We start from the raw sequence: 14,862 nt of genomic DNA on the forward strand, positions 1-14,862 counted from the left end.
CTATTTCTTTATTTTTATATATTTTATGTAATTGTAAAATCACGCGTTTAAATTTAATTTCATTGCAACGATTAATATAGAGATTTGATAAAAATAAATAGAGAATTTAATTGAAAAGTGCATCTGCGAATGGGACGATTTATATGTCAGGCTATTGTATCACTTGATTGTATGATTAATATAGTTTTCTTTTTTTTACAGGTGATCATCGTTGGATTTATCATTTACTCGTTTGATTTTCTTCTACTTTTTAAAATATATATATATGTATAAAAAATGCATTTCTGAAGGCACACACGTATTTAGACACTAAAAATTAAATATAATTATTTTCAATTTTCTTACAATATAACTATACTGTATATACTATCAAAGAATATTGTATTGTTACATAAGAACTTGACCCGTTAATCACTCCAGAAAATGTTAAAAGTAATTTTCGTCACTTCGGAGACTCACTTATTTTTTCTGTCAATCATTTCTTTCTACGACATCACCAGACGCTACAAGCAGACGGATATATATAATCACAGCTACTTATTCATAACAACATGTCTTTAAAAGTTCTTTATACATCTGTTATGCAATATCTCAATAATAATTGCTACTACAATAAGAATATAAATACTGGTTGAAAGAAACATTGCTTTCTCAGGAACTGTATTCTCACACACATGGGACATTAGTTCTAACATAAGTAAATTCTATATAAATTCAAGTTTATACTAAATTCTCTTCTAAACGTTAGATCACGACTTCGTACACTTCTTCTAAATTTATTGTTCAATGAGTCCACTGTACTTATTTTCTGTATATGAAGATCTTGCTACGCGTTAGAATTTTTTTAAGTATATTTCAGTATAAATAAACTTTTTTTCACTTAACTACGGAGCGGCGGAATTATTCTTCCTTACTCCAACAAATTTTTAATTAATTTTAAATTTGCAAGTTTTAATAAGTCAATCTTATTGTTATATCATCAAATTGCAATCGTGTCTTTAATTTAATCGTTACACCTCGTGGTTTATGCACAACTACAGGAATCCACTTATTCTGTTTGACCACTGTTGCGCTTACCGGTAAATTCATTTTTTCGCATACATACTTCCACCTCTCATTCCAACAGCGCATTCAATTGTCACCATGCATAATTTCTTTTATCGGAAGGTGCTGGATGAGAAAAGAAATGTCGTTGTTTAATTCGCTTAGAACAGCTTGTGTTAGCTCCAAAACTTTCTTAGGGTAAAGCACAAGGAGATGATGCATGAACTCAATAATTCGATTTCCCACTTTGACGGTAACATATAAATGTCCAAAGACTGCCCCCTTTTTCGAAGATCAGCCTAACCATTCTCTCTTCTCCGAAAATGAGAATAATACTTTAGAATTACCCGGTCATCGCGATTTAACAAAAATCATCAATTAATATGCCTTTAAATTGAACCCATCGAATCATATAGAATTAAAATTCAATTAACTACTTTGAAAAATTAAGTCACCTGATCTCATTTAAACTCTGTTTTCATAGAGAAGAAATCACTGCACAGAGTTGTTATTTTAACATCTTCCGTGAATTGACCTTAGAGATTTGATCAAATTTCCATTTGCATCATTTTCCAGCGACATATACACAAGTAAAAGTTCAAGTAATGACACCACGAACATGTTAACTTCAAAACTTTCATTAATTTATTTTTAATGATAAATGCAATTACAAAATTTGTTTTGTCGATTATCAATACTATTTATAATACACTATTTAAACAAATTTTTTAAATTGATACTTTTTTTTTCTATATAAAAAACTCTATTTCTTAAAAATTTATTCATAATTATTAAAGCGTATAAATTTCGAAAGATAATATAAGTCATCTATAACTATTACTAATCGTTAATATAACCTCAAGAAATAATTATTTTTTATTGAAATTCTTGGAATAAATTGTAACCACAGAGATAAAAACGTTGATTCTCGTGATTTATACATACGTTTTTTTTTTATTATCTTCTATAATGATCCTGTATAAATTTTCTGATTAAGTAATAACCAATGTATCGAGTAATAAAAAAATGAATATATTCTTGATTGATCATTTTACTCATTGTAAGTTATTTTTTATGAATAGTCATTAACAGAGAATTTAAAGACAAAGTATATAAATTGAAATTAATAGTAATATAGAAGTACGAATGATCTCGAGTGGAAAAACTAAGTGAAGTGATGAAAAGAAATATTAATTAGATACTAAAAAAAAATGTTTAATGTTATATTTTTTCTCATTAACCACCTTGATTAATTATAGAAAAAGTTTTAACGCAATAATTTGTACTGATTTGATGGAAAAATGTATCTTTTAAACGATACACATATGCGAATAAATAAATGATTTTCTATTCTTTCAATGTTGTATAATTAATCTCGTTTTACCATTTTTTATGTGATGAACATATTTGTTCTAGATACATTTTTCTAAGATGTATTACAAATGATATATCTTATATTACGAGCTGAAGTTCTGCATTTATTAAAAAATAATATTATTACAAATCAGTTTGCATTTTATAAATGACTGATTTATTTGAGGAAATAACAAAGTGTTTGCTATAGCAATTAGCTATCATGTATAAGTTATAAATAAAAAAATGATGTAAAAAGAAGTAACTACGAAGAATAAGAAAACAGAGAAGGAAAAACATCGAGAGGCACATCAACAACAAAACGTCCTGAGTGATACTAATAAGCTGCTTGATTTTTTTATATAAGCATATTTTTTTAATGCCACTTCCTATATAAAGAAGATGTAAGATACTTTTTAAATCATTTAGAATATCGTCTCTTCGCGATACATCTGTTTGCATATTCAATCTGTATCAAATAAAATACGATTTGCAGAATACAATTTCCGTGCTTAAAATAAAACAAATTAACAGCAATAACAATTATGATAAGCGGATGGATATTATCAGAGCTTATCGGTGCTTTGTTTTTTATCGTTACTGGAATGTATTTATATTTTAAATTATTTGTTGTCAATTTTTGGAAAAATAAAAATGTACCGTACGAGGAGCCAACGTTCCCTGCTGGAAATCTCACCGAATTGGTTCTCAATAAAAAAACCATAGGTAAATTAGTCTTTTATCTTTTATTTCATTTTTGATTTTTTTTTTTGTAACTACGATTAGAATCAAATACTTTTGTGTTTATCAAAAAAATATACTTACTGTAGAAAATCCATCTTGCCATTTTCGTTTTTTAAGGTCATAATATTTGCATATTATCTATATAAATTTTACAATTACACAAGATATTTTTTAAATTATACATATTAAGTTACGTGATAGAAAATTTTAATTTCTTGAAAAAAAGAGATAATTACAAGATTGCTTATCATTTAGAAAATAACAAATAGTAATAATAAAATGATTCAGCAATTTTTACTATATCTATTCGCTATCACATATTAATTAATAAAAAAAGTATAAGAGATTTAAATAACTCTAACATCATACAATTTAAGAAAATATTATTGAAATTAAAATTGAGAGAGAAAGAGAGAGAGAGATGAGAGTGAAAAAGAGTCGCATTGAATAAAACAATTTTCGTCAGATCATTACAGTCAAACAATGATTGATAACATTAGTATATGAATGAGGAAAATTCATGTGAGATTTTGACTCCAGAAAGGCGGTAAAAATCACCATCTTTTTGGACATGTAGGATATGTATAAGATGGTTTTTTACAAAAAAAAAATTACACGAATCCGTTCAAAAAATAGTTATAATAGGCTTACATGCTTACTATCATAGATAATGAAGACAAAAATATATACTTTACGTTATCCTATATAATGAAGAAGCAAAACATTTCTTGAGTCATTCCTACATTCACCTGTTCACAGTGCACTGATCAGTTTGTAATAAAAAAATAAGATTTGTGACAGTTTTATGTAAAATTACAATAAACAGATATTGACAGTAATAATAATCATTATGAGTATCATTTGGATATTTTCTGAATTATTTGGTGTTTTATTTCTTATTGCAACCGGGATATATTTGTATTTTAAATTAATTTGTTACAATTTTTGGAAAAAGAGAAATGTATTTTACGAAGAACCAACTTTTCCCACTGGAAATCTCACCGAATTGATTCTCAAAAAAAGAGCGATTGGTAAATTATCCTTTCATTTTCTTTTTTATTGAAATTAATTGTTATATTAAAACCAAAAAAATTAATCATTTTTATTATTATAAAGCGTGCTTTTTTTGTTGTTGTTTTAAGAAACACCTAATCTTATATCGTATGCAGTTTTAATAAATTTTTCCGTGTTATATCTTCTATGATTATCAAATGAAACGCATATTGTTCGCAAATAATATATGATTGTCATAAATCTTGCAAAATAAGATAAGTACAAGCATTCATTTATATCGTTTCTCGTATCAATCCGTATCAGTTAATATCAAATTAGATAAATATAAGCTTGTTTTTCTTCTTTCAATTAATTCATAAAATTGATACAGTTTCAATTTTTGTATGATTCCTATACATTTATTTTTATGTTTATTTAGAGACAAAAGAATATGTATACAACACACCATATCTACTTATTCAGGAAATAAAACCCATACCATAACCTGTGCTACTTTTTATACAATAATTATTTCATTTCATTTTTTTTCTTTTTCAATAATTATATGAAGTTTTGTTGTCATTGTTACATAATTTAAAATCGAAAATATTTATCATCTCAAACTATATTACACATAGAAGATGATTGTCTATTATATAGATAATAAACGTTAATAATTATAGGTTTGCTTAGACAAAAAAGATACAAGATATTTCTTTTTGCAGTAAATATATTTGCATATGTAAATTTTTGTGAAATCAAACCGATTTTCTCGATTTCTTCATAATTTGTTATTTGATTAATTTATTTGTGAAATTTATATTAAGTAAATTAAGAAATTATATAGAAGTTGATTTTAATTATTATTTAATTTCCAATCAGAAATATTTATCGTGTCATATTATAATATAATAATTCGTTTGATAATTAACTTAATAATTACATACATTTGCATTTATATAAGAGACAATTTTTTTCTCATGAAAACAGGAATGACTTTATATTTTTCCATTATATAAGAAAGTATCAAACGATACTATCAAAGAAACATTTCTTTTATCTCATTTTATCTTTCTCATGAAATTAAATCTTAATTAATCTTTCCAATAGAAGTATATTATCTAATAAAGACAATCTTTTCTTTTCTTTAATTTGTAATCCGATGTAAGATTTTGGTTTTCCCATATTTTTGAAGATAAAGAAAACAAATGCTTGGAACCTGGCTATAAACTTTACGATTATAACTTCATTAGTTTTTAAACAACATGAAAAATATCTTATCAGGACGTTTGATTATGAGATTTGATTTTAAAAAATGACTATATTTGTTACATTTGTAGGTGATACTATTTGTAAAATAATTGCATAAACGAGAATGTGTGTGGAATAAATAGAAGTATCTTATAATGAAATATTATTTCACGATGTATTATTTTATTTTACTAAAATGAAAAGAAAAAGAAAGACTTGTAGGAATCTGTTTCTTCAATGTATTGTGCATATGAATGGATAACATTTACTGTCACTAGTTTACGCGATTGATATGTTTCAAAGATATATTTTAGTGAAATAAAAGTATACATTGTGAAATATTATTTCATTATATTACTCTGTGCTATCATATTTTATTGTACCTTAGGCATCGGAAGCTTTTCAACTGCTACTCGTAATCAAAAAATGAATTTTCGATCACGGATTGCATAAATAACTATTCTTTGTTTAATTTTTTATAAACTCGAATAAAAATGAAATAATTTACAAATAAGTTTTTATTAAATATTATATCGATTATAAAAAAGATTAATAAAAGGTTTATTTCTCAAACGATACTCCCGTTACTTTCTAACAAATGAAACAATTTATTTTGAATATAAATATGTGTTGTAATTACAATTAAAAAAGCAAACACCAAATATCACCGAAAGTATGCACTTGTTTGTTATTGATTTATTTCATATTTAAATCTATATCGAAAAGAACAATCAACATTTTATCTGAAATTGATTAAATTTTTGCATCAATATCGTATAAGATAATAAAAAATATTTTTATCCTCCTAATATAAAAAATATTACTTAAATAATATATGCTTAAATATTTTGATAATTAAATAATTTTATTCTCAATCCATAATACTTACATATTTGTTCATATTACCTACCAACAATATAAAATTTATATTTTGTTGCATTATAATTTTGTTTTTAACAAAAAATACATGATCAAGTATAATATTAAGAAAACGTATCTCTTGTTAACAATAGTATCAATTTTATTAACAAAATATATTTATTCGCGAAATAACGATTCACATAAAATTCCAAACAAAATTTTAAAATGTTTGTAGTAAAAGTACTGTATTCAAGTGATATTTGGCTGATCTAAATTTATTTCTACACGTTTAAAAAAATAATACTCGTAATTGTATAACTTATACTTACTATATTAATGTAAAATATTGCATTAATAATTAATTTCCTGTTATTCAATTAGTATGTTGTTATAACAATAATTTTTTTCTAAATATTTTTTTTCTAATTTTTCCTTACTTCAAAGTTATTGAAAAACAAACTAATGCCTAAGTTGCGTTTCAATTATCTATGTTACATAAAAAAACTAGTTTATGTTTGAAAAAAACATAATGTACAAAAAACTGTACAAAAAATCCGCTACTTTTTATTGATTCCATTTTTTTTTTTTTTAATATCAATGTGTATTATTTAACAAATGTTTTTTTTTGATCATTTTTACAGGCGATGTTTTCGGAGAAATTTATTTGAAGAACAAATCGCATCCTTTTGTCGGAGTGTACTCACTTTTTAAACCAAATCTCGTGATCATTGATCCAAATTTGATACGTTTCGTGTTGACGAAAGAATTTGCAAGTTTCCACGATCGTGGATTGTACTGCAACGAAAAGGTCGATCCGCTAACAGGACACTTGTTTTTTTTACCGGGACAAAAATGGAAAAATTTGCGCGTACGTTTGACGCCGACTTTTACGTCAGGAAAAATTAAACATATGTTCGATACCGTACAAGAGAATGGACTTTTGTTGGAAAATTTTCTAGAAAAAAAAGCTCGTGATAAGAATGAAATCGACTTAAAAGAAATTTTTTCATGGTAAGATAAATCCATTATTCTAAATACATTTATTTATTATACCTAACAGTCACGTATGTTTACGCGTAAGTAAATTTAATGTAAATATTATTCTATACAATTTTTTACCTAATTATATATATATATATATATATATATACTTCTTACATAATTAACATTTTTCTTGCTATTTATGTTAATGTGTCACGTCAGCATAAATTCTTTAGAATCTTCGTTTAGAATTTTTTGTATTTCTTTCCATTGATAAAAACAAAAAAAAAAGGAAAAAAAAAATATTACGCATGTAATTTAATTTCACAAAATGAATACGTTTCATTTAATAAAATTATTCGATTCCATATTTATATATATATACTGTTGGAAATAAATTATTAGATCACGTAAAATTGATAGACATTGTGCGATTCAGTTTGTTCACAGACATCATAATGTCTATTGCATTTGGAATAAGTTGTAATAGTTTGGAAAACCCAAAATCAGAATTTCGTTATTGGGGCAAAAAGGTGTTCGAACCGAGACCTATTATAAATACGTTAATGATATTTGGATCTCAAATATTGGATTTATTCTCGATACCATTTATCGATAAAGGAGTGTCTCGATTTTTTCTGAGCACTTTTGAAGAAACTGTAAAGTATCGAGAAGCTCATAACATCGTTAGAAAAGATTTTCTTGACTTGATAATGCAATTAATGAAAAATGGATACCTTAAAAGTGATGAGGAAAAACGAATTGATTCGGTCAACGATACACCGAGTAAGTTATATATTATAATTTTTAATTTCAAAACACGTGAATTAATCAATATAAGACATTTTATCAAAAAACTTTTTACATTTTTAACGGGGAAGGAAAATTTTATGATCCACAAACAATTATTTTATTAATATAAATAAATAAACAAATATTTTCTTTATCCCATTATTCAATAATACCAGTAATTGTGCCGATAATTATAACAGATAGCTAAACAAAAAATTGTCAAAGTTTATTTTATGATTTATTTTACAATATAAATATATAATTTAAATATTAAAATAAATCGTATATATAATAAATGAATTCACAATTTTTGGACTTACGAACACTGTCACAGTTAGAGATAGAATCAATCAATATCACATAAACAAATTATACTTAGCATTTCAACCTATGGTGTTTATTTTTTTCTATCAATACAGAAGAAGTACAAAAATTCACAATGTCGGAAGGTGCAGCTCAAGCATTCGTTTACTTTCTGGCTGGTTTTGAAACCTCCTCCTCGACGGTAACTTTTTGTCTTTACGAATTGGCCTTGAATCCAGATGTTCAAAAGAAAACACAAGAAGAAATAGATAGGGTTTTAGAGAAACACGGTGGTATCTCGTATAATGCTATCAACGAGATGACTTATCTGCATATGGTCGTAAGCGGTTGGTATACAATTTAATAATGTAAATGATATAATATTTATTATTCGAATAATATTATAAATCTGGATTTATTTATTACAGAAACATTAAGAAAATATCCACCATTACCTTTTCTAAATCGAAAAACTTTGAAAGATACCGAATTACCTAATTCGAATGTCGTCGTACCCAAAGGTACTCCAATCATTATTCCACTTCTTGGATTACACAATGATCCTGATATTTATCCTAAACCAGAGAAATTTATACCTGAACGATTCACGGATGAAAACATTCGTACTAGGCATCAATATACTTATTTGCCATTTGGGGAAGGACCAAGGATATGCATTGGTATGTAACAATACTGTATGCAATAGGAAACTCTCAATGAAAATGTATAATACCTATTTTGATAATTTTATTTTCTTTATAACGAACGAATATGTTTTTTTAGGTATGAGATTTGCATTAGTGCAAACAAAAGTAGCCCTTACGAATGCATTACAGAAATTCACATATTCACCAGGACCTAAAACACCAAGTAAACTCAAATTCGTACCAGGAAGCATAACATTGAATACGAAAGGTGGTTTATATCTTAAAATCCAGCCGAGATCATAGTTTTACTCTCTTTGGTTTTATCATTATTTAGGTTTACTGATTATTTTTTTAAATAAGTAAATACAAAATTTTGTAGTAGGTGGAACTATTTATAACAATTTAATATTTAACTAACAAAGGGTTCATGGTATTTGCTTGATGTTTACAATTTACACAAGTAATAAAACATGAACAATTAATTCATCTAATAATACGTGATTTCTTTTAATGATTTTTTTTTTCAAAATTAAAAATAAAATTTATTTTAGGAAGGTAACAACGTTTTATTGCGTTTCAATGTAGATTACCATAAATGAAAGTAAACGATGTAAAAATATCTTCAATGACTGATACGTAGCAAAATGTATAAATAAAATTAGCCGATAAAATTAAAAACATAGTACAAACAATAGAATATAAAAACATTTTTTCGATTTACTTAAAAGTAATGAAAAATTTTCAATTTTGTGAAGAATAAAAAGATTTTATTTTCGTAAAGATGTGATCCTCGAAGAGTTTCCCGTTGCAATTACATTCTATAATTTAAGTTTCGATCGATCGCATTAACGATATATTTTATTTTTAAATATATACTGTGATCTTAGGAAGATCAGGAAAAATTCGAAAGAATTTGACTGATTTATGCTCAATTTGTTACACATAAAAAATAAGAAATAAGAAGAGAATTGAAATGTCGAGCACATGTCACGAGCTAAAGTTTAGATCGAATAACTAAAGTTATCATAAAATAATCAATAATGATAGGGTGCAGATTTGTAATCGAACGCATCAACGGGTACAGCGTTCGTATGTGGTTCACCAAGATGAGCTACGAGATTACTATGAGCAGCGCCAGAATGACTGTTTGCTGAGGCAGCAGCAACGTTAGCAGCTGCTGCATTCGCGGCATGAGCTGCAGCAGCAGCAGCATTTGATTGAGCAGCGTTTGCAGCGTTTGCAGCTTTTTGGGCAGCTGCTTGGGTTGCTTCGAAATCGACACGAGCTGCATTTAGTTGTTCTTCGATGGTTTCTGCACGTGCTTTAGCTTGTCCAACCATGCTAGTTTGAGCAGCGTATTCAGCTTGAGCTTCGGCTGCAGCTTGATTGGCATGATCGGAAGTAGCCTGTGCAGCGTTCAAAGCTGCAGTGATTACTTGAACCTGATGCATTGCTTGTTGCGCTGTGTTTTGGGCAGCTGCGGCAGCACGTTGAGCTTGTTGAAGTTGAAGTTTTTCACCATCAATGGCTACATGAGCATCTCGTGATTGTTGTTCAAGGCCCATCAGGATGATTTGTTTTCCTGCTAATGCTGCTGCAGCTGTTGCAGCTGACTGAGCTGCTGCCTGAGCCAACGTGTTCTTAGCCATGTATGCCGCTTGTCCTGCTGCCGAATGTTGATTTCCTAATTGCGTGTGCGCCTGTTCAGCAGCACCTTGAGCAATACTTGCCAAAGGACCACCCACGCTATAACCTGGACGTGTATGTGAACGGTGTTCTGATAAATGAGTATTACTAGGCACTGCTATTGGACCCGCTTCCAAAAGATGAGCATCTAACAACAATGTTTCTGGCTGAGCTGCGTATGCGTATTCGTAACTCTCTGCTTCTTGATCGTGTATGTGTTTCTTTGTTTTTGCTGGTCCACATTGTACTGCACAAGCCAATGCCAACACTAATGCGAAAATCTTCATTTTGTTTTATAGATTTGATGATCACCTATTGGGCAAAAATATTATTTCGCATTTAGAAGAATATTTTTTATTATATTTTTTTTTAAATTATTCGATATAAAATACTTTTAATTCTTTTTATGTATTTAAATATGCAAATTTTTGTTGGACAAAAGATTTAAATACTTTCTTATTTGCTTATGTAACATCACAGAAATTCTTTTCTTTTTTTTTTATAATCTATGAGCGCTGATTATTTAAAGTTACTTGTCGAAGAGAAAATATTAGATCGATGTGCAAGTAGTTAGATAAAAGGAGGAAGATACAAAATAATAAAAACAAGATCGAAGTGTCGCTTCGCTGAACATGAAATCGTTCAATTTGTTCAAAGTTCGAGAATCCTTGTGTAATAATTTTTTTTTCTTTTCTTTTTATATAGTATTCCTATTTCCTAGACAAGCCTTTCGTATCTGACTTTTGAATTTCACCAGAGAATTTCTCTATCAATCGCTGATCTGCATGACTGAACGATCTAGCTTGGCCGAATTTACTTTGAATGTGAAAAAAGTTGAAAAGTTGATCGACGAATCGTTCCTTGACGGTTATTTCGCCGATTTCTTTCGATTAGGAGATTTTAGAATAATTTTTTACTATTGACAAAATTCTTTTCTATTGCTAAACAGAATTATGTAAAGTTTCTTAAAAACAAGTCAGGAGATATACATATACTCGATTGTGTGAACTGTTTTTAGTAAATTAATAATTATTAATTTGTATGTGTGTGATTGACTATATATATAGATTAATTATTTGTATGAATGATTATATGTTTGGATCAATAATTTGTATAATTACTTATACATATATAAACAAATTATTTGTATAATTATTAATTATATAAAAATATAATATGAAAACATTATCTGTTACAGAGAAAATTATAAATTTTTTTCCTGAAAAAAAATGATTTATATATATTTATATAATCATTATAAAACAATATAGATAAAAAGAATGATTGATTTAAATTTATAATCAAATTTATATACCTACTCTCGTTACCGTGATTTATTATTACAAAATGAAAAGAATAATATATTATAATATATTACAAATAGTCGTGCACGATCAAAACCTTCGATCATTATCACAACTATATAATTCAATGGACGTATATGTGTATGTATGTGCATGCATACCTACGTCATCGATCGGTCAAGGATCGATCGATAAAAGAATAGATAGTACTTCGAGGAGATTTAATATTTCTAACTCGTAGAAAGCTTGGTATGCATGACGCACATACGAGATACGCCTTTCCAACGCACAGTTAAAATGTTGTAATCTGTTTGCGTCTCCTCAAATTCAAAAATCTAGTTTCGTTGCGCTCTGAAAATCACGTTAGTGCACGGACAACTACATAATAGGTTCCGACATTGTAATTTAGTTGATTCCTTCGAATTCTTTGCGTTCGAGAAATAATTGGGATCATTTAATCTTGTATTTTATTAATCAATTATGACAATGAAAATTTACAAAAAGAAATTCTTTGAGAAAATAACATTTTTCTTATAAATATCTCTCGTTAATATATTTAATATTAAATGTAAAATGTATTTAATGTATATATATATATATTTAAAATTTATTTCGAATTTTTAAATTTGTAATTAATATTAAAAATTCAATTATTAATAATAGCTTTTAACAATAAGTCCAAAACTTATAGAAGAAACATTATTTGAATATAAATACACGGACAAAGATTTTTCTACATGCAACATAAGAATTTCATAATTGTTATTAACTTCCTTATTAGAAACAAAAAAATAATTTGCTCTGTTCAACAATTTAATAAATATTGTACAAAATATTTAAATTAGAATCACAAATCTTATTGTCTTATTGTAAGAATTATCTAACAAGAAAATATAAATCTGGATCATCAACAAATTCAAAAAAAAATTATACAAAAAAAAGAAAATATAATATCGACGAATTTCTTTAGAAATAAATTCCTCGAAATACGCAAGGTTCTACGAACGTAAAACCGTTCTAATTCTACTCTACTTGTTTAGACAGAAGAAAAAATGTTAGAAGTTACGTTTATGTGCGAGGTAAATGTCCATCGAAATCACGTGGCTTAAAATAAGAGAATTATTACTGAAAAATGGATACTCATATATACACAAGCATACTACATACATTCATAGATGCATTCATAAAACAAACAAATACTTAAATACATTCACACATCCAAACGAATACTTACAATTAGTTACACACATATACATATACATGTACGTAAATAGATCCATACATATATACTTATACAAACGTTTAACTATTATATATTAGTACAAAGTCGTGAACAGGCGAATGGAACACACATTCGAATGATATTTTTATTATATAAAATACCCATTCGAATCTAACCCAAATTAGTTTGACTCGAACTCTGCTTCTACGCTTTTGCAACAGTTGAATTTACATACCCACATACATGGGTATTATATACTACTCGTTGTATTAGATTAAACCAGGACCCAAATACACGTTTATTGACTAACAAACAGATACTATGAAATCATACACTATACTTCCGGATTCAGCCCACTCTATCTAAACGCCATAGACTTTATGAGAAACCTAGTATAATAAATCTAGTATAAGATTGTGAATAAAGAGAAAGGAAAAGATACCATTTCGTGTTACGAAATTTCAATTATGCGAGCTTTTTCCCAATGATCAAAAACGTGAAAACAATGGGAATTTTTCTTTTTCGTTTTTTTTTCTTAAGAGACAAAAAAACATAAAGATTTTTTTCAATGAAAATAATTATAAATTCTTCAAGCTTTTTATAACACCTTGCAAAGATCGTGAGCATGATGAATTTCTTCTGATTAATTTGTTTCTTCTAAATGTTATCAAGGATTAAAGATATCTTATGAAACAAATTACTACTCTACTTTATTATAAATCAATCTGTAATGTATGCAACGTATGCAACCATGTGATTATACATACGTAAGCAAAACTCAAGGTACCAATTGAACTAAATCCTGTATAAAATATTCTACAGATATTTTTTTTTTATTATAAAGAGAACGCGAGAATGTAAAGAAAAAACCATAGTTTTCATAATCCTGACATTTAATTGGCGTAATTAAAAAATGAATAAATTATTGATATTCAACGAATCTACATATTACAAAAAATGATTATTATAAAAAAAAAGTAATGAATAATAATTGGAAAAAAGACATCTTGTTTGATTTAACTGTTAATACCAAGGTCAAAATAAACCAATGAATTAGACCTGAACAAATATTATTAATTGCTATCATCCTTAAGGGATCACTTGTTGTATTTCTTTCTCATGGATTAGCACGAAAATTTGGAACGCGATTTCGTGACTTTTAAGTTGAAATTCGATGATAATTTATTGAAGTAAAATTTAGAAAAATATTTATATTACTTACTTATAATCAAAAGGAAAGGATAAAAGTGTTGTAGAGAGAATTGGAGCTGTCCTTGCACGAGGAAAGAGCTAAGAACTGATACTACTTGCCTGGTCATCGCAGCTCTTATAGTCCTCACTGGTCCAGCAACTTAGTCTATTGCCACGGAAGGGGTTGTGGACCTTCTTTCAAAGAACCAACCACGGTAACGTCCTTTTCTAAACAACTACAATACAACCATCTAGACGGTTTTTTCCTTCCGATAAATCGTTGGAAGCGTAACGGATCCGTTGAGCCGAAAAAAAAACTTCCTTACAGTCAATAAATAATATATTTAATCGTAATAAAAATTCATATTTTTGATCTAATATCATCATTTTTTAGCAGATTTTAATTGTAGCATGTAATAACAATTTATCTTTAATTAACATTAAAATTTGATCTATTAAATATATTTCATTATATTTATATATAATTTTA

At 27.3% G+C, this 14,862-nt stretch overlaps 2 protein-coding genes across 2 annotated transcripts; one reads left to right on the plus strand and one right to left on the minus strand.

The window, feature by feature from the left end:
• Positions 1-2,817: 2,817 nt before the first annotated feature.
• On the plus strand, positions 2,818-9,674 carry LOC106786152 (probable cytochrome P450 6a14). The gene is made up of 6 exons (XM_014747250.1): positions 2,818-3,123; positions 6,888-7,257; positions 7,667-8,013; positions 8,439-8,669; positions 8,751-9,002; positions 9,106-9,674. Exons 1-6 carry the CDS (start codon positions 2,943-2,945, stop codon positions 9,270-9,272), a joined length of 1,548 nt encoding a protein of 515 aa, XP_014602736.1. The 5' UTR covers positions 2,818-2,942; the 3' UTR covers positions 9,273-9,674.
• A 68-nt stretch (positions 9,675-9,742) lies between these two features.
• LOC106786153 (late embryogenesis abundant protein, group 3-like) lies at positions 9,743-14,469 on the minus strand. Its single transcript, XM_014747251.1, has 2 exons — positions 14,404-14,469; positions 9,743-10,967 (listed from the first exon to the last, which is right to left on the minus strand). The coding sequence occupies exon 2, from the start codon at positions 10,940-10,942 to the stop codon at positions 10,004-10,006; it is 939 nt and encodes a 312-aa protein (XP_014602737.1). The 5' UTR covers positions 10,943-10,967; positions 14,404-14,469; the 3' UTR covers positions 9,743-10,003.
• Between the last annotated feature and the right edge of the window lie 393 nt (positions 14,470-14,862).

This window comes from Polistes canadensis, unplaced genomic scaffold, assembly GCF_001313835.1.
Source record: "Polistes canadensis isolate GaletaPanama2010 unplaced genomic scaffold, ASM131383v1 scaffold_66, whole genome shotgun sequence".
NCBI lineage: Eukaryota > Metazoa > Arthropoda > Insecta > Hymenoptera > Vespidae > Polistes > Polistes canadensis.